The following is a 24,662-nucleotide window of genomic DNA, read 5'->3' as shown; positions in this document are numbered from 1 at the left end:
CTCTAAACCCCCATCCCTATCCCTGCTGCCTCACAAGGAGGCCCTTACCCAGCAGCCCCAGTCCTCCCCATGCAGGAACTAAACTCACTCCCACTGCCCATGATCGGCATTGCCAGAGCCCCACCATGCCACTCCTGATCAGCGCAGCTAGGAGAACCATCAGTTAAGTCCTGGGCTCTGACCTTTCTGGGATGTGCACTGCACTGTGTATCTCTAGTGAGAGGAGGAACTAATATAATACCAAGATCTCATAAGTCAGGACTTAAAGGATTACTTTATTTTCCTATATGGCCAACACCAAGGCTGGTGCAGGCGCATCACCCATACTACATGGGCACAGGCAAGGAGTGGATTGCAGATTGCAATGCTTGCCCACTGCAGGGCGAAGATTAATAGTGTCCTGCCCAGGAAGGCTCAGCTCCTCTGCATTAGATGAATACATACGCTGGGAGGACTTGTCAGAGATGTTGCACACTACAAATCTGTATTCTTTCTGACAGCAGATACTAAAACGTGGCTCATGAATACACCCACATATAAAGAGACTGGGACTAGTGGGGTAGAGAATGTCTGAATATGGACAGAGGTGCTCTGGCAAAGGAAGCAGGAAAATAATTGTGCCTGAAGAGGAGGATTGAACCAAGCTGAAGTTCCTTTTCTCAGTGAAACAAAGTCCTGGGAGGAAAGGGATCTAGCTATGAACACACTGGGCAAAAAAAGAGACTGTAACAAGAAAAATGAAGATATGGTCAAAGCAAAATACTGCCTAGGTTTCAGTCTCATTGAACCGTGAAGAAATTAAACATAACATTTTTTTCTCTCAAAGTTGCTTTGTTTGGAAATTTCCTCATGTTTCAAACATTAACAGCACTTCACAACAAAATATTTCTATTTCCTTTTTTTCTGAACTGAGAATACCGTGAAAACAGTTGTTCTGAAATCTGCTGAATGAAGTATAGAATGAAGTCCTCTACAAAGCTGCACTCACTGGCCACTGCAAATTATTCTAATTCTGAACATCAGTATAGACTGCTGATACTGCAGAGGTCTCCCAGAAGTGGCCACATGCAAACTAAGGTATGGTGGTATTACCCAAAACTTCAAAAAGTAGACACTGACTGATATTTGTGTTACTTCTTTTATTCTGCTTGATACACCTTCCATTTTATTTAATGCCATTTTGATATGTCTTTCTTGTAGTGGAGAGTTTCCCATTTTTCTCAGCATCAAAAGTCAAGTTACCCAACTGTTACTCACCTGTTTGCTCTGTTTTCACAATAACATTGTGAGGTTGGTACATGTCACTTCCACACTGGCCTGCAAGAAAGCATATGGCAGATAGGTAGTACGACAAAGAGTACAGAAGAATCGAAGGTATTAGCTCCAAGCAGCAAGTGCTACAGCTGATCCAGAGGGTTAATTTTGGAGTGGGAAACATCTGTTCCCCCTGGTCCTTCAGACTTCTGCCTTATCTCATGTTAAGCAATTTACCAGTACAGTGAATAAGTTTCAAGCAGTATATCAAACATAGCAAATGAGATCTCCCAGGCAGGTGTCTGGGGAACATAAGCAACTTCTGAAGATCCCAGAATTCAGACTACCATCCATGCATCTCTGCCTACTATCTATTTACCATTCCATTTTAGGTGCTGAAGGTTGCTGTAAAGCAGTTGCCCTGCTGTCCCAGCTGCCTGAGTGAATTCCTGCAGGCTCATACTGCACAGATGTTCACCATTGATATCAAACTCCTGGAAAGGTATGCAGTTGGCATCCAGTTGGTTGGTATCGAGGAGATGCTGCAGCCACTCCCAGACTTGAAATTTAGTCCAGTACTGCGGGTGTATTTCATGCCACTGTGTTCCATAGAAGCTGCTGGACACTAGAAAAATAGAATAGGTATTTACTGTCTCAACACCATGGGATTATGTCAACAACAAGAAAGGTCTATAGCTGAATTATATGCCCTGGAAGTCCACAGATCTATATTCTTTTAGCAGTCCTTAACACTAGCTCTGTAGCTATTGCTGGAGAAGGTATTGGGTTGTTTGGGTTTGGGTTGTGGGGGTTTTTTTGCCTGTTTTCTTACTGAAACGTGGGAATTGTTATATTATACCACTCTTGGCAGATTATGTAGGGATTTATTTATTAATGTTGGCAAAATACACTAAAATTGATGGAAGATAGGTTACAGAAGTACTGTTGAAAAGGAATATTGATCCTTATGGTGGAAAATAATTTTAGTGTATCAGAAAAATTATGGGAAAACCTTGCGAAATTCTCATAATGTGATGTGGAAATTTTCTTTGAATAAGGACTGAATATGAACTGTGGGATTCAACCAAGGAAGGGTAAAAGCCAAGGCACTCCCATATTGCTTGCCAGTAAAAGCCTATCAGAATGGCCAGCAGCTTTATGATAGAACTTGCATTCTGATGAATGCATGTTATCTCTGTAGTCAGGTAAGGTAACTGCTGAATGCAGTTGTAAAAGTAATTTTTAGTTACGGAAGCTGCGTAATTTTCTAGTTAGGATGTCTGAATCTTCGCAATCTTTTAAACTGCTCTCAGTTGTATGTCATTGCATGACAATAATTTATGTGTGCAAATGAAAGAAATTGTATGTGGGGGATACAATAATTATATAAGAGCAAAGACAGGACTGCTTTAGTCTGCCCTCACAGGAGGGCTGGCAAAAGGAGTTCAGTGCAATTTATTCCTTGGGAAAGGAGGAAAATGTAGTATGCCAGGCAGAGACAGCGGTGTGATAAAATGCTCACAAGTCCATGAAGAGTTTAAGGATGAGGGAATGGGAGATTGCAGAGGTGGTTGAGTTATTTACAGGAGGAGGAAAGACTGCCACGGCCTAGCTCTACAGTAGCCCCACTCCAGGATATGTCATCAGTCTGTTCTCCGCAAGAAAAAGACTACATGCACAGCTGTGAGAAATGCTGGCAGCAGTGGATATTGCTAGAGGACCACAAGCAACAGAGTTGGCATATTTTAGGAAATCACCTTCCATTAGGCCCCACTACACCTCATGTATCTTCAGTCAAGATACAGGGTGCAGTGCTAGTTTCCAGTAAAACACAAAAAAAGCCCCACAGTTACTTAGGTTTCTTTATCAATATTTGCCAAGAAGGTCTGTGTCAGTAACTTAGGGAGCTTGCAGGACTGTTTCTCATCCTCCTCTTGAAGGATTTGGGGACTGAGTGTGGAAATGATTGAGTGGAGTATGTCAGAGAATAAAGGTTTGATGGAGCCATCAAGTATTCCCTGAAAAGGAGGCTGATATTTATTCCCATCACTTCAGAAGGGTAAAGGAATTTCAGAGGCCACTAGACTCCTAATGTAAAGGAGCGCCTTTAAGTGAAAGGAAAGGGTAGCAAGATAAAAGTGGCAAATGATTGCAGAGGCTGGTCTGAGCTTTCGGCTTTTTGTCACTCTAAAACACAAGTGAATCCTAAGAATTTTCACACTGGAAACATGAAAATAGACCCCCACCGTTACCCTTCATGAAGTCCTGTGCAAAGGGACACTCTGCCATGACTTCTTTTCCCCACGAATCTGTTACAGACAGGTCGGCACATTTATTAAGTGCATGCTTATGTATTCCTGTGTGTTTAGAAACGACACATAAAAAAGAACAGGAGTTTCATTCAGTAGGAACTTTCATTGTAAGTTTTGTTGCAGCATTATTTGGATTAGAAGATCAACTGCAGTATGTGTTTGCTTAGATTTTGTCTACCTGTCGACTGAGTGATTAAAAGAATTTTAAAATTATATTAAACCCTACATATATAGATATATGTCTATATCTATATTTTTATACTGAGGAAGAGAATGAACACATTTCTGTATATAGCCATATAATCAGAAAATGCTAAGAAAAGAAAAAGTTCTCAGATCACAAGCTATCTAGTAGCTCTCTAATGCCAGTCTAACTAAAGATCTATCTTGTAATTTGAGCTGAAAAAGCAGGTACAGTAAAGGAGTAAAAGGACTATTCCTCTGGAAAGCTAGAGGGGTGATTAGCACTGAAAAGTAATGTTGGTTCAGAGAAGATGTGAGGAGTAAAGGTAAGAGAGAAAGAATTCTGGGCAGAGGAGAGAGAAATTTTGGCACTTTCAGCACCACTAAATTAATTTTAAGAAAAAGAACCAGTAAAGAAATAAACCATAAACCGGTCACTTTCAGAAACAGTGTTGTGAGTTCAGCTTTTCACAAATAAAGAAACAAATGGAATTTTTTCTTACTAGAGCTGAAATCCCAGTAAACTAGCATTACTGAAAAATAATACTTATGCATGCTAAAAGGTGTAGTAGCCCCTTCCCACCTCCCCCCCAAACAGGCGGCTTAGAACAGTCAAATTCCTCCTACCATTGCATGTGGAATATCCATCTGTCCAGGAAGGCTGCTGGTGAAGTAGATTGCTGCTGGAATTGATACTCATTCTGCCAGCTCCTTCCAAAATCATGATCTGTAAGTGAATCAAACAGCTTGCTTAGCGAGTGGTGTCTAGTCCAAGAGGTAAATGGCAAACAACAACAAAAAATACACTGAAAACGAAGTGAGGAAGCCAATTCCATTTGTAGAAGATACAATTGAAATCAAGAACATGTTGCCACAACCCCTTTTCCACTGCCACAAAATCTCCTTATGATAAACATTACCATGATTGATTTGCATATGCAGGAAGCAAGTTTCTACAGCTGCACGTCCATAAATGAATAATCTGTAATCAGAAATGAAGCCGAATGAAAAGGCAAGGCTCCTGACAGAGCAATACAGGAAAACTGCCAAGCATTGAGAAATTAAATACTACTTTTTTTTTTTTTTAAAGAGAAATGTGATTAAAAAAAAATTTTCTTTTTTTCTTTTCTTTTCTTTCCCTTTTTTTTTTTTTTTTTTTTTTTAGGAAAGAGTATATACTTTTCAATAATTGCAAATGAAACTATCTAGTTGTCAACTACTTATGTTCAGAAACTCCCTCACAGAGAAGGATGCACACATTAATGCTACAGGGAGTTAACGTTACAGGAAATATCTTGTCAGCTGACCCAGTTTCTTATCTGATCTGTGTCAGCAGTGTCTATAACACCTCTCAGTAGCAAATATCACAGATCATACATTTCAAACCATCGAAAAACAGATGGTCAAAGATCTTATGAGACAGCCATTGTAACAGAAACAGCATTTTGGAGTGACACCACCCCTGAGATAGCATTCCCTTATGTAGAAACTTTCTACTTTTTATAGTAGAAACTTTCCTTTCTACTTAAATCTTAGCATTAGCACCATGAGTAAAACTGGTCTTTGTTCAATTTATACTTAAAAAAACCCAACAAAATCCTTATATGATATTTTAGAAAAATGTCACACACTTATCACATGCTTAATCATTCCAGTGAAGGTTTACAAAATTCCCCAATTACAGGTATTCTTGATATTTAACATTATCTTTCAGTGGTTCGAAGTTGCAAAATTTAAAAATATACATTATAACTGTAGACATTCTTGAAGAGTTTGTGAAAGTGATTTTTAAATATTACAAAGGCTTCAGATCGTTATTCTTATATTAATACACGGGGAAAAAAACAAACCAAACCTAAAAAAACCAATTGCCCAAAACAAAACAAAAAACCCCAAAACAAAACAAAAAACCAAATGTTGTTTAAAAGTATTCTAAATTGAAAGCCACAACATCTGTAAAAACAAAATGTTAGACATCGGGGTGGCATCTGCATGCAGCCAAGACGTTACCTTTGAATTAAAAAGAGAATGAAATACAAAATGGACATGTGAAAACTAAAGTCACTGGTCTTGGCTGTTTACCCACTGAGGCCAACGAAAAGACTTCCATTGAGGGCACAGCCTGAGAACCTATCAACGTTTTTTTTGATAGAAGAAAAGGACTCAACTGAAATTCTCACAGCCATGGTTTTAAAGAGCAGCCTGAAAGTTAGCTGGTTTGGTATTTTCCACTTTTAAAAGTTACAAGTCTCTCTCTTCCCTTCCCCTTATGTATATGTTTAGAGAGGGATAAGGGGAGAGATGGGTTACTGAGAATCTCTTAAAAAGCCTTAGGAAGTTTATCAGCGACTTCAGATCAATAAATTGAAATTCTATAGTAAGTGCATATTGTAATTTCTAAAAAAGAAGTGAATTTACAAAACTAAGTTCCTAAAAGTGTTTTGCTTTGTTTTCAAGTACATTCCTTGTAAAGCACTAGGAATGGAACTTTACAGTATAACCTAGTTCAGGTTTTTTGTAGCTATGCAGAATGGCAAAATCAAACCATAGATGTCTTAACAGTTGCTTTCCACTCTTAATTCAAGCCAACCTGTGACTCAGTGACTAGCAAGGAGAATTTAATTTTTCATAGCAGGTATGTGGGGGTATAAAATATTAACAGTTAAGAGAGATACCTATTGTTCCACTTTGGCCAAGTAAAAGATGACTGTCATATCAGCCAGTAAATTTTTGCAAATTAGAAGACATTTTTTAGTCCCATGTTAGAGCTAAGTGACTTAGTATTGTAAGGGAGAAGGTGTAAGGAAGCATTTAAATTCATAATACTGGTTATAAAGATGTTCAGCATACAACATGAATATAATTTATCTATCTCACATACTTGATATATAATACATTTTAAGCAGTAATGCATGTTTGACAATTAATACACACACTTCTGAGATTGCTGATGTTATATGAAGTTATTTATTTAAGTTGGGGTTTAACCATTAAAACAAATAGGTATGTATGAATGAATGAAGTATTTATGACAAAGACCTTATTACAGTATCAGAGGTGAGACAGAATACCAGATTCCGGGAAAACTATAAAACTGGAGGATTAACAAAACACTCTTAGGAATTTAGTTTGTTAAATTTTACTTCTTTTTAAAAAAATAAAATATGTACTTAATATTGAATTTCAACTTATTGATCTGAAGTCAATCAGAAGTTCAGAAGCCATCTCAGAATTTCAGGTCCTGTGTTACGTAGGTTTGTCTTCTGCAGCTTCTTCAGTTTCTGGAATTCTACATAATTTTCATGCCTGATACTTGTGCAAATAAAAATGTGTCTGGGAAAATGTGTGCATATGAAATGAAATGATTTCTGTGTTCAAGCTCCTATGTAATTTCACCCTGCAAATTTAGTTCAGGTAAACTCTCATTTTTCCTTCTTCATAACTAATCAGCTGAATTTCCAAACCAAAATATCCGATGACACTTCAATTCAGCAACTGAAGCTATGCATAGTTAAATAAACCAAATCATGTGTCTTGTGCAGTTTTTCCACCTCAGCGGTAACCAAAACCAATAAAAGTTAAAGATCTGAGAAGAAGCGCTCTGACAGCCTTTCCCTAAATTTGGATTTCATTTTTTTCCTTTAAAATCTTCTTCCCTGTTACAGTCTAGCAGACAGCTAGCCTCTACAGTATTCTTAAACAACATTAATAGTATTTTCAGATACTGTGCATGGAACTTCCTTTATAAATTAATCAATCAATACATCCTGATTTTGAAAGCTATATAAGTTATCTCAACCAGAATAACTTAATTAATTTCTAGCATCACCTATGGGAACAATTGTGCATGAAAGGAAGAATTAGCAATATGACATTAATCACAGGAACAGGACTGGATTTAGCTTCAAGTAACCTGGTTTAGTGGAAGGTGTCCTGCCCGTGGCGGCGGTTTGGAACTAGGTGAGCTTTAAGGTCCCTTTCAACCCAAACCAGTCTGTGACTCTATGATGAACTCAAACTTTCTCAAAGTTCTGTGTATTATTCAAGGTACTGGTTTTTTGGCGACTTGAAAATTGTCAAGTCACCTCCTTTATCTTAATGCAAGGGTGTTCCTTATTTGGAAATCATTCTAGCACTTTGTTCAGGGGGAGTATACAGTCCTACTAACATAACTTCCACGCCTTTGCTTGGAAGCGTACAGCATCATGCTCAAGAATGTTTTCCCTATGAAAACTAAACTGTGATTTTCTCCATTTCATCCTGTATATACCTTTCTTTGATACAAGTTCATGGCAGATTTATGCTTATAGCAGTGTCTCATTCCATACTTGGAAAGATTTTGAGTCAGGATATTGGAAGGGGCGTGGTCTTCATTACTTTAGGGCCAAATCCTCAAATCTCCCTTGTGTACAGACAAACCTGGTTAAAGGGTGTGAAGCCTCAAGGGGAAGGACACATAATATGTTCAATTTTCTTTTAATCATATGCCATGTATCAAAGCGAATGGTGGAACTAATGAAGCCTGGTTTCCTATGAATGAGTATCTTGTGGTTGGATTCTCTAGTGTCTAGTAAGATGTGAGCACTGATTGAAGTTTTTCCCACGGTTGGGGCATTCATAATATCTCATTGTCTCAAAGGAGTGAGCTCAAGCTTCACTCTTTCTTTCAGATGGAGTATTAATAGATTTTCCTGCCATACTTGGCAGCCAGTTTTCATTAATCCTGTAAGAACTTCATATCTTTGAGACTCCTACCCCCCTATCAAATTTAATTAAAATTAGCGACTGGACCCAAAGATTGTTAGAGGCCAAAAGCAAAAGCCAACACACAGACTGAATAACCACAAAAGCCTCATTTCCTCAGGAAACCACGTTAAAAAGGGATTCTAGCTGAGCTGAGATTTTGGAAAACTGTATAAATATATTGGGATCTGTCTTTTTACTAAGACATGGTACATTATAAATGGAAGCACACATGAATATCATACATGTATATACACACACATGCGTTTACATACACATATGCCCCTCTGTGTGTGTATTGTAGGTATCTGTACACACATTTCCATTGTTTTCCACTGAAAAGGAACCATCTCTGGAGTATAATCTTATTATTATTATAATCTTATTATCTTACTAGGAACATTGCACAGTTATGAGAGGAAGCAAACAACACTTCACTCAATCAGCAAGGTTAAATACAGTTGTGCACTGGTGTTCAGCAATATTCTTTCTAGAGACAGTCTTATGAGAAGGGACGAACGCATCCAAAACAAAAGAAATATCTTTTGCCCACATTCATATGAATGTTAGTCAAAAGGTGGTATTCAAATACCAAACCCTGAAGGCCTCTTTTAGTGAAAGTTCTCACTGGAGTCAGGAATAGCTTTAACTGAGCCACAACCCAGCAACTTGGCAGTCACAGGAGGTCATTTGCTCTGTTCTTTTTGTCTTCCTTGACCGCCTGACCACTCTGAGTAAACAGCAGTAATGGAAAGAGCAAGGAGCCATGGCTTGCCCGTGGAGCAAATCCAGTGTTGCAGAAAAACGTATTTACAAATCCTTGAACCTTGAACACTGTACAGTGCACTCTATGCAAATTATTTTATTGCACTACAGGTGTGCTCTGAAAATAAATTACTCTGATCTCCATTTTCACATTCAACCCAGTGAGTCTTAACATCCAGTAATGAGTTTCTCCTTTCTTTGAACCAGAATCTTTCAAGAACAGCTCATACTAAGTGACAGGAAAATGCTGAACACAGTATGAAAAGTGAATAAGCAGTACAGAGAAAACAAGTGAATCCTAAAGTACTACAACCAAAGTGATTGTTCTGACATTGATTTGTACAGTTGCTTATGTTACAACACTGAACTGAACTAAGGGTCTCATTAATTACAGATATAACAGGGTGTGGAGCCCATAGGGGAAGAGGCCTAAAGCCTTCAGGTTTGTAAAGATGTGTACTTTATTCAAAACACAACAAAAGATGTCTAAGGCAGGACTGACTGCAACTATTCAGCTATGGCTCCACCCTTAAGCTATGCAAAGTCTAAAAGTGACTTCTAGCTGAGACAAGCTCAGTGCAGCTCCTCCTGGCGTGTCCAAAAGGGTGGATCTCTTTTGGCATATTTACCTGTGGGATCCTTCCCCATTTTTCCCCTTTTACCATCGTGGATGAACTTCAAATGTAGATTTCACCTGGGCCTATTTTCTTTGAAGTATGTTATGTACACAGTGAAGACACAATCCCTGCTTTTCAGGGCTTGAAGTTTATGGAACAAGTATCTACAGAGTATGTTAAATATTTTAGATCATTACTGCACCTTGGATTACAGTCAAGCACTTAAACAGCAATCTAAAATAAATGATACTGGGTAATAACTGCAGCTGCAGAGGAACAAAATCTGGATTTCAATCTTTTCTTTGAAAAATCAAAAGACAACCAAGTGGGCTGAGTTTTCAAGACACCAGAAACAAAGGACATGTACAACAAAGCAGGTGGACCTGCTTTACAAATGTGGGTACTTCAGAACCATAAGCGCATTGTACTTGTAACATATATGATCAATTAGCTGCTTTGCATTCTAGCCACCTATTTTACATCTTCAGTGACTGTAAGGGCAGGCACAAACTGAATATATGAATGTTGAGAGCCTGTTTGCATGTTACCATGAGCTTTGGGTCTTCTGAGTTTTGTTTGGGGTTTTTTTTTTTAATTCTCATTTAATGTGTATTACTACCAGGGCTCCAGGGTCTTATTCTGAGACAGTGTTCCTATACATGCAGTTATGGCTGACCCTTAGATTGCCCTACGATCTCTATCTATCTAATTTGCAAAGATCTCAGGTTCATCCCTGGTGGCTGTGCCGGACTCCCGGATAAGATACCATCCCTGCCACAGCTTACTTTCAGATATGACCTTCCCTGCAGTATGTTAGAAACTCCTCTGGCCATTTGATGCACATGTAGCCATCCCATGCTTCCTTGGTCCTATCCCTTTGTTTTAGTGCCTCAAAGGCAGAGAGAAGCCTCAAAAGAAACAACTCATCTGCAGTCCAGTTCCCAGTAGGGATCCACTTAAAGCTCAATTTTGGGCCACTTTGCTATGACGTGCAATATACCATTTAGATGACAGCCTACACAGCCTGGCCTGACGATAATCTCAAGACTCACCATTAATATCACTGCAAACATACACCATAAATACTAGTTTCCAAACTTCCTGAAAGCTTTGAAGAAAGTTTGTATGAAGAAGTACTATGATAACACTTAAAATTTGTTGTATAACATACAGAGTGTTTGATATATTTCATTTTTAGTCATGTGCATCATGTGCACCTTTGGACCACAGTAACAAAATGTGCTTACTGAATCACACTGTGAGTGTGAAGTTCAAGGAATCATTTTTATAAGAAAATTTTCTAAATAATTTTTTAAATAATCTCCAAAGCTCTTTGTATTCAGGATTCTGGTTTGGGGCTCTGGGGCCAACATTTTTCCATTATACACCTCTCTGAACTGCACATTCCTATGCTTCTGTATTTTTGGTGTATACAGCTGCGGTTCATATGCATAAACCCACCTTTGCATGTGCAAAATTGGCTCTTGGTGAGCTTTCAGAGACTACATTCAGACCTTGATCATTTAATGTTGTGGGCTTTTGGAACGGAAGAGTTGGGTTTATTCTTTTGTTTTCTTTGAACCTTGTCTATTAAATGTGTACACGAAAGTAAACTGAAAGACCAGAAAAAGGAAGATGAATAGAAAAGGAGGATTTAACATTTACCTACATTACAGATAGGATCATGATAAACAAAATCAAATAAAGCTTGATTGGAATCTTTTATTCCTAAATACCTGATTTTCATGATGGACTACAAGGCAACTTTTGTAAGAGATATGCGGCAGTTGTTTTAACATGTTCATATGGATGCTTCAGAATCTTGCATATATATTTTAACTAAAGAGGAGCTTAGGTTGAAAAGTTAGGATCTAGATCTGTATCTAAGCTATACCTCTGCTCCAGGGTTTGGGTTTGGTTCTTATCTCTCTTTTAACAATGTAATTTAAAGACAAAACCATAGTTCAGTTTCCTTTTCGAGAGAGAACAAAGTTCACTTTATGAATGAAAAAAAAATTACTTGATGATATGCAAAGCCTCATAGGTTATTTTTTCTATGACCTCTTTTTTCATAATCAACAATCTTCATATGAACTAACTTCAATTTTCAAGGTAGTCATTAGTATATTGAAAAGAAAAGCGAGACTTTTAAAAGAGGTTTTGTTTGTTTGTTTGTTTTTCTAAATCAGAAGCAAACAAAAGGCCAACTGTGAGCAGAGTCCCCAAGGCATAGATGTGTCTGACAGTACTAACTGCCAAAGGTTGGTACTTCTGCAAATTTTACCTATAGTTATGTTACCTTGGCAGAGGAAACAGTGAACAGAAACCTGCCACTTAACAAGGATCCAGTGTTTCAGATCCATGTTCCTTGCCACGTCACAGGCTAGATGTACCTCTTCTTGCCATGCCACTAGCTTGTGAATACGAAAAGGAGAATATCATCATTTATTTTACTGTCAGAAAGCTCATTCTACCTTGCAGAAGATCTGTGCACAGATCTGTATATTATTAGTGGAATTGATAGTCACAAAGCTAAGACAAAAGCGATTCCAGAAAAGGATTTATTTCTTTATTTCTATGTTGGTGTTATTTTTGCATTAATGTATCCTTAGAATGTCTGGGAAAAGTGGTTATATTTGCTAAAATCTAGCAAAAGGCAGACTTTTTATTTTTCAGGGTTGGTGCTGCAAAATGTGGCTTTGACCAGCGTATGGCACTCCTTTCATTACTGTGTGCGCCACCTCAGCAAGTTCATGATAATTTGGGTCAGCCATTTTTCCTGAATATTTAGAAGTTATTTGCCATAGATTCATCAGTCTAGCCTCAGGGACACAGAGTTTTGGAAACACAATAATGGGAAAAACTGCCTTTGCTCTTTATTCTTTTTTCAGCACTTAATACCACACCTCGTGAAACAGCTCCATACCTCCTTTCATGTTCTTCCTATCTCTCTGGTACATCCTTCCTCTAACCAGGAGCCAGCTCATCTCCCTAATCTCATTTTGCTAAACACCTTTCTTTTGCTTACAATACACTAAATATACAAATGGCCAAAAAGCACTCTAGATGGCCCTATAACTTGACAAGCCACATGCCTATAATTAGGCAAGAACCTCATCAGCTAACAAAATATTACCATCATGTTCTAACACCTTCTCCTTTTCCCTTGGCTCTGGTTCCCCAACCACTTCCCTCTACCTTCCATGACAGCTTCTCTTTGCATTACATTAAAGGCTAACAGCATATTGAGGGAACTGCTTTCCATACTGCTCATGTAGCCTGTGTGACTGTTCGGTTATTAATGAATAATGACAATAATAACAATAATAGTTGTGTTTGTGTTCATGTTTGGCTCTCATTGGGTGCTGAAGTGTTTCTGACATAACAGCCACTCATACATGCTGCTGCAGCAGCCAGTGTTTCATGGAGAAGTTTATTTTAAACACTGTCACCAGCACCACTTCGCTTTTGCTATGGGACTAGTCTGGTTTTCAACAGTAACAACGACTAATTTGCCTACTTCCCAAATAAAAAGATCTGTTTTTTCTCTTTTCCTTTTTGTAAACTATTTTATACTTTTTGTTTTTATAAAGGGCATCTGCTTTGAAATTGCAGGTTTCCTCTTTGGGGTTGGTTTCTGAGTGAGAATTAAACTGAATAAGGAACATGTGATGGAGACCTAAACCAGGAAAGTGTCTTGGGCAAAATGCAAGTTTTCCCCTTGGGACTACTATTTTTCAGATTAATTGATTCCTTCAATCAACAAACTAATTGTGTTTCTTCATTAAATGCGTGAGGGGCACAGCACAAATTAGCTAAGATGGGAAAGCTGGAAGTCGAGTGTAAAGTGTTTTATCCTGAATTAGGTAGCTCGCTGGAGAACTAATCCAGTAGATAGCAGTGTTTATGCCTTATTACAACCCAGTGCCTGACTAACTACAATCTGATCACACCCTTTTGCTGGCGTGATAGCAAAAGGATATTTCAAGAAGAAGAAAACAGAAGCAGCGCAGGGGTCATGGCGGGAAGGATCATTCTGTGCAGCCAGTGGGGAGGGTTTATATGTCTGACTATTAATTCCTCTGGCTGAGCCAGCGATGATCCCTAGTACCAAGCTGGGACTCACTGATCCCACCCGCGTGATAGCTCCATCCAGGATGCCCGCTCCTCCTGCATTCCTCTCTACACTATACCAAGAATCCAAGGGGGACAGTGTCACCAGGCAGGCAGCTAGCACTGAAATAGTTTGATGGAGGCTCACTGACTCTGTTTCAGAAACCTGCTGTCAGACCATTATTTTGACTATCATTCAGGCTTGCAAGTTTATGTGTGTTTAGTAAGCATTTGTTTGGAGCCCAGTCATACATATATATGTATATTCTTCATATTGTATTTCTTGTGTAAAGAATAGGAGATTGCAAGACCACTGCCCTGGCATCTCACTCCACTGGCTGCACAAGAGCTGTCTGCTTCACCCCTGAGTGTAGCAGCAGGCTCACTTGCCCCACACACCCAGGACTTCGAGGAAGCTCTGAGCCTCCCAGAGCTGCATGGCACTGGGACAGTAGCTGGCATATATGCTGAGGCTCCTTTATGCTCCCTGCCTTTATTAAAAGCAATCAGAAAATGGGGGGAATGAAGTTTCTTTGCTCTGCAGCCACCTGCTATAGGTAAGGCAAAAAGCTGTGGGAAACAATGTCTTCCCACTTTGTAAAAGCTGTGGTCAGCTTCCTCCTCTCTCTCCTGCCTGTGGTTAGAGGAGCAACACTTCCGTGGCGTCGCTCCTTCTCACCTGGCACAGCGAGAGCTGCCCATCCTGTTTCCATTGATTTCTCCAGTGGTTGCGTTAAACAATACAATGGAGTATTTATGTGTCAGTGGTAGGAGCAGGTTATTAAGTAAAACCCACCGTAAATAGAGCCGTTAATTCAGTTGCTGGCATGGCGCTCTGTTATCTTCTCAATACCTCCCAGAGGGTATTAGTCTTACCCTTTCGTTTGAGTTGGCAGCAGAGTTATTTTTTTGCACCTGCTGCTCTACTCCGATAACAACACAGGTCAGCTTTGATTTGTTGGAATATAAACAAAAGAGCAAAGCCAGGCATCTGCCTCAACAGCCTGGGCCGGTTTGATGATAGAGCTTTTCCCATTGGGTTTTGTACAAATGTACTCTTTCGATTCTTACGTGAACTCTCTCCTGCTTCATAAATAGTCTGTTGCTACAGAACAGCCTAGTGTCGGAGGAGAGCACAATACTGTACTTTTCCATCAACCATATCCTCACCTGGCCACAGTAACACCCTGTTCTAAGACAAGTCAGACGAAGTGTCATAGAAAATACATAAAGAAAAATCAGCCGAAACACTCTGGGTCATGAATTACCAGGGAAAGGCAACAAATTAAGTGTAAGAAGTAAAGGAACTTTATTGAGAAAGAAAACCTAAAGCACTTGGAGGGTTTGCTTTCCCATAAGAACCTCCACACACTCCAATGCTTAATCTACTATTTTAAAAAATAAGCAAAATAATGCAGTCCATGAGAAGTAGGAACTCAGCTGGGAACTGAGCTGCTTTTAAATTCTTCTGAAAATTAAGCCTGCAGGGCTCATCTACTATAAAAGCATCTGTGGTGATGGAAGAACTCCTGAACCACTAACAACCATCAAGCAGAGGAGTCCACACAGACTGCAAAGACACTAAGCACAGAAATGAAGGAAGGAACTAGCATTACCTCCTTATTACAATTAATAGAAAAATTGAGACACAGAGCTTAAATGAGTTGCTTAAGTAAGTGATATGTATAGTCGTACAACAAGTAAATGGATGTCAGTTCAACTCATCTTTAAGCTCAAGCTCCACTGTTATCCATTGTATCACGTCTCCAGCAAAAATTTCAACATGCAGATGAGTTGGGATGATTGTGGAGGTTTTGAGGGTATAGAAAAGGTATTAAAAAGGGAAAGAATTTTCTGTAAGAAAGAGACCTGTTTAGACTGAAACCAACATTCTTCTATGCATCATGGCTATCATGTGCCTGAATGTTAAGTTAGCCAAAAAATTAAATTTATTAATTCAGTATATATTCAATAATATTGAAGCATTAAATAAAAAGAAGTTGTCCTTGACCAACGTATGATCCTGAAAACGAGATAGAAATTCCTAAGTAGAGCTGGCTGAAATTCAGAATTTCTGTTCTGTGGAACTATGGCTATTTCAAGGTGGAGGTTTTGGGGTCTGGGTTTGTTGGTTTTTTTCCATACTTTCTTGGGGGTTTGTTTTGTTTGGGGGTTTTGTTGTAATCACGATGAAAGAAAGGAATTTTGGAAAGCACGTTACTAGGCTACAGAGAGGGAGGATCCCAATCCCAATCAACAGACATGTAAAAACCTATATTCAAGTTGTCCCAGTAACAAAAGTACAACTCAGCCTGTTTTGTAAAATTGTTGTAAAAGACAAAGCATTGAATACCAAACTAAGATATCACTGCAAACAGCCTGTACTGTCACCACAGAGCAGCTGCGCTGGAAGCAATAAACTAAACCAGCCTACAATGGCTGTTGTGCACGTTGTCACCAGGGAACCTTCTCCAGATCCTCACCATAGTAATCCTGATTTTCAGCCTCTGCAGACTACCAGATTTGACCATCTCAAATGCTACCTAGGATCTGAAGTCTGCAGTCCTGTTCCTTGTCTTTCACTGGTTGCTGCTATTCCTTCTCTTCCTCCTTATTTCTTTTACTTCTCTTTTTGTAATTTTTGTTTCTTTTTTTTAATATGTCTTTCATTTTTTGCCTTCTACTTACTCAGACTTGCTGACCTTGCCAAGGAAGCCCCTTTTACCACCACCATAAGCCTGTAACCACTAAAACACGTGAAAACATCATCTTCTATTATCTATCTGTGGCATAATACTGGCAGGTCTTAGAGCAAGTTTGTGACTGGTAGTTTGTGACTGGTCTCTAAAATGGAGGCTAGAGGAGTCAGAAACAGGGGAAAAAGCTTGCTTCCCTCAGTTCTTTTTTCTCCCCTGTACAGCTATGTATCTCACTTAGTCCTCAAGGTAACTGGAACAGGTTCCACCAACAAAAACAATAAAAATATTTCCAGACTATTTCAAACAACTTTTTTCGTCAAAAGAGATTTATTACCATGTGAATTATACCATCTTTAACATTGTTTTAGGAAGGGAGTGTTAGCAGTGTCATATGAGCTATTTTAAGATGCCAAGGAGGTTTTTTTTTTCTTCTTTTTATCTTTAATGATTAAATCTTCATAGGATTTTTAATATTGAAGATGTGTCATAGCATACGACAGTTTGACACCTTTGTTCTTTGTGACCCAAAGCCCTGCTAGCTTTTGCGATGTATAGTAGCACATGTTCTTGCAAGAAAAACTACCACAACACAGAACAAAACCAGGGCTCTTTTCGTTTTATTTCTCTCTTCTTTTTTTTTTTTTTAATTTTTTTTTTTAATCACTGCAGGACAAGGCTGATCACTCATTTATACCTACCAACAAAACACATGTATATACCAAATACAAACAGCTTTACATTTTAAATGATTAAATGGAGGAGTTATTCAGATAAGCAAATAAAATCGGTTGAAATTGGGGCAAATATTTGAATTCCTATTTTAAAAAGTAAAGGAAAAAAGCCCCTGCAGGAACTAAAGCGTGGGCATGTGCATTTACTTAGTGCAGTATGTTTGTGTGAGTCTATGCGTACCAGGAGTTGCTACAGGCAGACTAAGAAAACTTCATTGGTTTGACTACAATTTGACTATAATCCAAAAACATCTAATCATTTGAGATTTTTAAAAAGGAAGAGAAGTTTCTACCTATTCTTACAAAGTATTACAGCTCCATCAAAAAAAAAAACCCAAAATCTTAGGGAGGGTAAGGATACCTAGAAGTCACTAAATGAAGGAAAAATTATTTCATTTTGTACTTCCTGCTTTTGGTAAGTCTGTAAGGATATCTTACTCATCTAATCATCTATTAATTCAGCTTTCTAAAGCTTTTTCATCTTCCTCTCTCAGGGAAGCTGCCTGAGAATATTACAAGTCTGTTTTATGTGAGCAGTGTGCTAGATCCCACTGCAAGCGATGAGAACAGCACCCTTGAATGTGTCAGAATTCAACTCCCTGATAAAGCCCCTCCATAGCCATGCCAATCTATGAGACACCTGGTTAACCAAGCATACTTTGAAAGTGCATCATCAAGATGCAAGCTTCTAAACTGTTGCATAATAATAATTATATGTTTCAGTAAAAATCATTAAGAAAGTTTTGGGGTAATCATTATTTCATGGACTTAGTCTGAATCCTGACCATAGCATCTTGGGCAGTTTTACACGGGTTGTTAATTATATAGCAATATAAATTGGTTACCTGCTCACTGCCAGATGAAAGAAAACCCAGAGCAGTATTAAAAAAAAAAAAATAAAAATAAAAAAAAAATTCTTCTGATTATGGCACTAGTAATTTAGACAATAGAGCATATTTCTACACATAGTTTCTTAATCCTTAAAGACTTGTAGGGGCTCAGGAGACTATTCTGGCTACCATTGTGAGCTGAGGAAATAACTCAAGTGTTTATGTCCGTAACCTACCTCCATAACACTTTTTCCATAAAAGGAACTTTTATTCTACATGTTTTCATATCCTTCGAGTAGAATGACTTTCTTTTCACCACTGCAAAGCAATTCTCTTTTATTGCCCCATCTTATTGATCTATGACTAGTGATTATCCAGCCCCAGATAGCTGTTTTGTCTACTAGTTCTCGTACTCTTCCCTGTGGAGCACATTTCACAAGATCAGCAGAAGAATAGATAACAATAACCATATGCAATGTCAGCTTTTGGAAAGGGAGACTTTGAGGGCTCTTCCTTAGAGGGAGACACACAAAATGCCAAATGCCAGTTGATTGCTCCACTGGCTACATGACTCCATGTTTACTCATTCTCACCTGTCTATAGACCAAAGACCAACGAATGTCCCAGGTATTTTAGGCATTCTGTGAGTGAAGTGATGCAAGCTGCATCCCCAGTAGAGCTCAAAGGAGCTCACACACTAAGAAGGACTCACGATGACTTCCACAGAAACAAAATTTATCCTTACTTTTCCATATGCCAGCTGTGAGAACAAATCCTTTTCTGCTTACCCTTTCTTTCATGAGTGTTACTTACAAATTCCACCCTTGCCAAGTTTCCTTGAAAACTTACTGAAATAAATCCTTGGTTCATCAGGAGCCAAAATACATGTAAGCTTCAGAGTGTGCAGAAGGCAGAGACAGGGAGAAAGGGAAGCAGACATTTCTGGTTAGACATCTTGAAGCATCCTTTGAGCACTAGGCTGGCTCAGCGGCTGAAGCCAGTGCGCTTTGCTGAAGATGGTGTTGGACTTCACCAGTGCTCACAAGACGCTTATTATTAGGAAGAAAACTCCATGAGTTTATGGTTTAAAGTTCAATAGTAACTAAAGCTGTGAGACTGGGCAGAGGCTTTGCTTCACTAAACATCACAAACTATGCAAGCTACAAAAATTATTAGCATTTCTGTTCATTTCCTCATGTACAGCAAAGCCTTTATATTTGGTTCTACCACATCCTAACATCGTGTGTCATTAGCAATGACAACTGACAATTAAGTTTGTGACCCTTTTCTTTTTATGTGCTGCTTGCTGCAGGAACGCCTAGTCCTCAACAAGAATACCTACTTTACCACTGTAGGAAGGAGGATGAGAAAGAGAGCACTGCAAGACCACAGAAAATCCTACAAAGGGTGGTCATCTTAACCATCAGAATAAGAAGGGGTCATTCATCTCTATCCGTAGCTTGGTCTTGGCGCACTGACCAATTTTTAAGGCAGACAGGTCTGTCCTGTAGCACCCACTTTCCAACCTGTCCCTCTGTACAGCAGGTCATTACTCCAGTTCACAGAGATGGTATTCATCGCTTTGCAGAAACAGCTTGGACACTTGCCTGGGAATTTAATCTAAGCAAGTAAACAGCAATAGAATCACAGAATCATAGAATAGTTAGGGTTGGAAAGGACATCAAGATCATCTAGTTCCAACCCCCAAATATAGATTTATCTATATAAACCCCCAATAGATGGACTACGTAACTGTAGACTCCACAGAATAGATCCAGACTACACTGCAGTCAGTGAAAAATTTGCCTGGGAGAAGACCGAATGGTTTGTACCTAAGACGAAGTTAGACATGTTTATAAAGGGTGCATAAGGGGTGAGCAAGGGAAGGGAGGTAAGCACCGATTCTGGAAAGATGTCACGGCTCATGGACAATTCTCTGAGTTCACTGAGGCAATAAAATCATTAATCCTCTTCTGTGAGAATTGTACATAAATATTCTCTTTTTCAGCAGGTGTAGAATTTCATCCTCACAGAGGTTTTTTTTGTGCAAACTGCTGTGAGACAGGCAACAGGTTAACGTATCAGTCCTGTCTGGACACAGACGCACCTAAAGAAATCCTCCTTTTTCTTCTCTAATCTCTCTTCATCTGTGTCTCTGGATGATTTTTCTGTTTTAGTTTGATCTTTCTCCATTGCAATTTGTTACCTTGCACCTCCCAGACAGAATAAGTACTGATGTTAACAACAAAATTCATTGGGAATGGAAAAAATTAAGGTAGTTCATTGGGAGCCAAATTATTTAATTTTGTCTTTGTGCAACTGTCTTATTGTCTGTTCCCACCAATGCTGAAAACTCACAACACCCTGAGAATATCTGAAGTAATATGAAATTCCTATGGTGATACTATAGCATATTCTTTCAGGTGACAAGAGGGTCATAATATTCCATCTTAAATAGACCACATTCTATTACCTGATCTCACCATGACTAGGGTAATATGTGTTGTCACCCTATGAATTGCTGTGAAGGGCTACCTAATTTGTGCCAGGGCAAACAAAGCATTATTCTTGTCTGATATGATAGCCTTTACTACTATAACTTGGGAAAAATACATTTTGTTACCATCCTTATGGGCTTTACAAATGACAATAGGACTAGAAAAAAGTTAAAAAGAAAAAAAGAAAAAAATACAAGCAAACAACATCACCTGTACTAACCATAGCCTTGTCTCCGCATAGCCATGTCACCCTTCTCAAAGGTGAGAAGGGTGTCTGGAGGACAATGAAAGCTTTGGGTGCACTTTATTAAGCCTGACCCTGAAATCCCAGTGTATTGACCCACATTACCTTTGTGTTTGGCACTGCTGTTCCTAGAGCCTATGTCCAGTCCCGACATCCAAATTTCACAGCACATGTTGAAAAATTAGAGGAGACCATTGAGGTGATTAAAGGATGGAAAAGCTTACAGTGGAACAGGTTGAGGTCCCAAGGTTTTCACTGGTGTGTAAGTTTAGTGCAAGTTTTTCCGTGACAGGGACCAGACGATGAAGCTTGGACTACCACAATTATCCAAGGCTAGGGTAAGGATGGACTTGTCCCCAGCTACCTACACAAGGAACAGAAATTTGCCACCCAGGGGAACTGCACACATCCAAAGACAAATAAATCAGGTGACAGAATGCTGAAGTTAGACCATGTCAGACTGAAAATGAAGTAAAATATTTTTAGAGGAATAGCATTTAATTGCTGGGGCACTGAAACTTCGATGAATTTCCCAGTGACTTGTGGACTTTTTTTTCTATTTTTTAAGATTGGAAGTTTTCTAGAAGATAAGCTCTACTTTGAGTCACCAAATTAAACTCTGAAAAATTCTGGGAAGTCCTACGTTGTTACTGCAACAATCACTTCTGGTTTTGAAAACTTTAAGCACCACGAATTAAGCTGTCATTATGATATTTGTCGGTGAAACACCTTAATCCTGTTTCAATTGAGGCTGTTTTCTTCGGTTTCTGCCTTTGCATTAAACATAAACCTGCTATGTTTTCTGGCTCTGGTATTTTCTACAGTGCAAAAGAGATATCAGTAAACTGATTTAAATATCTATTTGCAAATTTGCCATCAAAACAAAACTTAAACAAGTGTATTTTTTTACTACACTAATGTTTTCACCAATTACAGGAAATAGTCATGCAAGATAGATATATTGAACACAGTCCTATTTGACAGAAGTACAAATAAAATCCCTAAATAAAACTTTTACCTCAAGGCTCATTTCTGTCATTATGAACTGGTTTCATTGTCTAAAGAATAGAGAAAAAAGGGTAATTGGATGTACTTTAGAAGTAAAGGTGACATGTGATATTTTTAGATGAAATAATCCAAAAGCACATTACGGATAGAATCCAGTAACTTTATAACCATATACACAAGAGTATTTGCCTAAAATGCCTCATGTGGTAAAACGCAAACATTTATCACTAAACCATATTACACATATTTTACAAAATCAACAAGGATTTTGAGCAACTTTTTCTTTGCATTCACTTCTACAATTAATTAAACAGCTGTGTCTATACCTTAAGGGGCCAGTTCTGGTTCTATTAAAATAAAATTACCATTGGAAGAGAAACAAATTAAACAGGCAAAGACATTGCAGGCCTCTACTCACACTGTATTTACCTACCTAGTGCTTGAGCTGGGTTCTGTACAGTGCTTTAGCTTAGAAAGGACTAAGATCGGGAGAACCCCCGCTCACCACAGGAACTGCCAAGAAATTGCCTTGAGGATAAAACTGAGCCAAGTTATAAATGTACTTTAGGATTGTCTTTTTTTCTTTTCAATCGACACAATTACCATCAACATTCTTCTCCTAAAAGCAACAGAAACACATCATTGTAAAGTGTCTCCCAGCTTTCTGACACCACATTCAGTGGTATCGAGAAGGTCCACTTTCTCACCCCTTGCCTTACTGAACAGATGACCACTCTGTGGACAAAAGCAGCAGCTTTAGGACCCAGAATATTATTAGATAGATCATAACAGAAAAAATCCTCAGTAAACTTTAAGTAATCCTGACAAAGCCACAGGCTCAATTCAGTATCAGTGACATCCTGGGTAAGTAAAGGCAGCAGATCTGGCCCCAATCAAACATAAACGCAACAGAAATATTTAAACAGAAGTAAAATACAGGTTCAAAATCAGAAATAGAAGTCTTTATTGCAATGTTAAAAAGCCTTTCGATCAAATGAGCTTAGCTGCTGTTCCAAAGAGGGAAGGGAAGAGCTCAGCAGGGTGCCCATGAGCCCAGTAGATACTTCTCTTCCCCCCCCCCCTTTTTTTTTTTCATTGTCACTGGTGTTAATTTAAAGGAAGTATATTAAAAAAAAAAAGTACCCCACACACCTTACCTCATTTAGCTGCAGATTCTGGAGTGGGAATCCTTAACTAAGGCAATAGGAAACTTGTCTACAGAACAGTAGGTTGGGTAAACACAGAGGTACAAGGTTATGTCTCCTAAAGACTCCCAGGAGTGAAGATAAATGGATGTGATATTAATTTTAAAACATTTTGCTGAACACTCAGGCAGCCAATAGGGAAATTCCTTAGGTCACTTCCTGTTCGTTTGATTGGATCTGAACGACAACAACGAAGATGAGGTTGGGAGCATTTGCATAAGGCCAGCTCAGTCCTCAGTATTCAAAGAGAACAGGTCTAACCGGGTTACACGCGTGGCTCCAGAACAAAAGAAAAACCTGGTAATGGATGAGGGATTGATTTCTTTGTAGTTGTTTTTTTAAGACCATCCCTTTTTTTTTTTTTTTTTTTAATGGAGGTTATTTCAGGTAGATAGGGAGATTATAATTAGAATGAGAAGTGAAAAGCAGGAATGTCCTAAATTAAAATTAGTCTGGAAATAACATTAGGAGATGCATGGTATGGAATAACCCTGTGCTGGCACAGAGGTGGACTGGGTGAGCCAATGTCATGGGCTCAATTCTTTCTCCTCTTTCATACCTTGAGCATCCTGCAAAATGCATGTCTCTGCAGGAGGGGGAATCTCGTGCTCTTCCAGCTTCTCTGGGTATCTGAGAGAAAGTGAAAACAAAATGAGGGGAAAAAAAATGATCACTGTATGTGTATACGGGGTTGAGTATGAAAGCTCAGCTACATGCAGGTTAGCAGGACAGAAACATCAGCAGATGTGTGCTCAGTCTTACATTTCTCTGCTTCTAACCTTTCTAATTTTGAAAGTTAAGATCAGCAGGGGAAAGCTAAAACTTTTAAGGCAGCTGCTCCACAGCCCATGGAAGTCAGGCAAAATATTTTTGCTTGATCCTCTGAGCACTGTATTAGAGGCCTTTCACTAATTCAGTTATCAGTTCAACTATCAAGTAGAGTGAAGAGCAAGGAAAGGCTGTTTCCTCACAGAAGATCTCTGCTTGCAGGACAGTTCTAAAGGGTTTGAATCCAAAGTTTTCCCTGTGTGGGTTACCCTCCAGCTAGCAACCATGAACCTGAGCAGGAAACAAGATATCTAAATCAAAATATGAACCCTCATCTGTCTCTCATTATTTTGCTAGTCAGAAAAGGCACCTAACATGAACACAGCTAAAAATGCAGTAAGGTTCTGAGGTTTCGTTGATTCACATGCATAAAACACAAGTGCTGAATATTATTATACAGTGACTGTTCAGTGGTCTGTGTGAAGTGAATTTTCCAGTATTTGATCACTTTTGGTTCCAGGTCTCATCATAAATCTCCCTCCCAGTGGATGCTGACAAGCATTCTTGTGCTAGATTTACCAAGCACAGGGCATGAATGTTCCTTCAACATTCAGAAATACTATTAATTATTAATCAAAGCCCATTGTCAGTGTAGGGGAAACATTTCATACATGTTATTTATACTGAACCCG

At 38.8% G+C, this 24,662-nt stretch overlaps 1 protein-coding gene across 3 annotated transcripts in view; it reads right to left on the bottom strand.

The window, feature by feature from the left end:
- EHF (ETS homologous factor) overlaps positions 1 to 23,278 on the bottom strand; it is a 31,534-nt gene extending 8,256 nt beyond the window's left edge. Inside the window, exons 1-4 of one of the 3 annotated variants that reach the window (XM_030483553.1) lie at positions 23,155 to 23,278; positions 4,377 to 4,476; positions 1,634 to 1,879; positions 1,258 to 1,317 (exon numbers count right to left, since the gene is read on the bottom strand). In XM_030483553.1, the coding sequence (XP_030339413.1) occupies positions 1,258 to 1,317; positions 1,634 to 1,879; positions 4,377 to 4,473 (403 nt within the window). In that variant the 5' untranslated portion in view covers positions 4,474 to 4,476; positions 23,155 to 23,278. Of the gene's footprint in view, positions 1 to 1,257; positions 1,318 to 1,633; positions 1,880 to 4,376; positions 4,477 to 4,669; positions 4,859 to 4,928; positions 5,034 to 23,154 lie in introns of those variants that run through there. The other 2 variants (XM_030483554.1, XM_030483552.1) reach the window with 2 other exon arrangements.
- Between the last annotated feature and the right edge of the window lie 1,384 nt (positions 23,279 to 24,662).

The sequence above is a fragment of the Strigops habroptila genome, chromosome 4 (assembly GCF_004027225.2).
Source record: "Strigops habroptila isolate Jane chromosome 4, bStrHab1.2.pri, whole genome shotgun sequence".
Taxonomy (NCBI): Eukaryota; Metazoa; Chordata; class Aves; order Psittaciformes; family Psittacidae; genus Strigops; species Strigops habroptila.
Note: the sequence above shows the minus strand (reverse complement) of the source record. Positions and strands in the feature narration are given on the sequence as shown.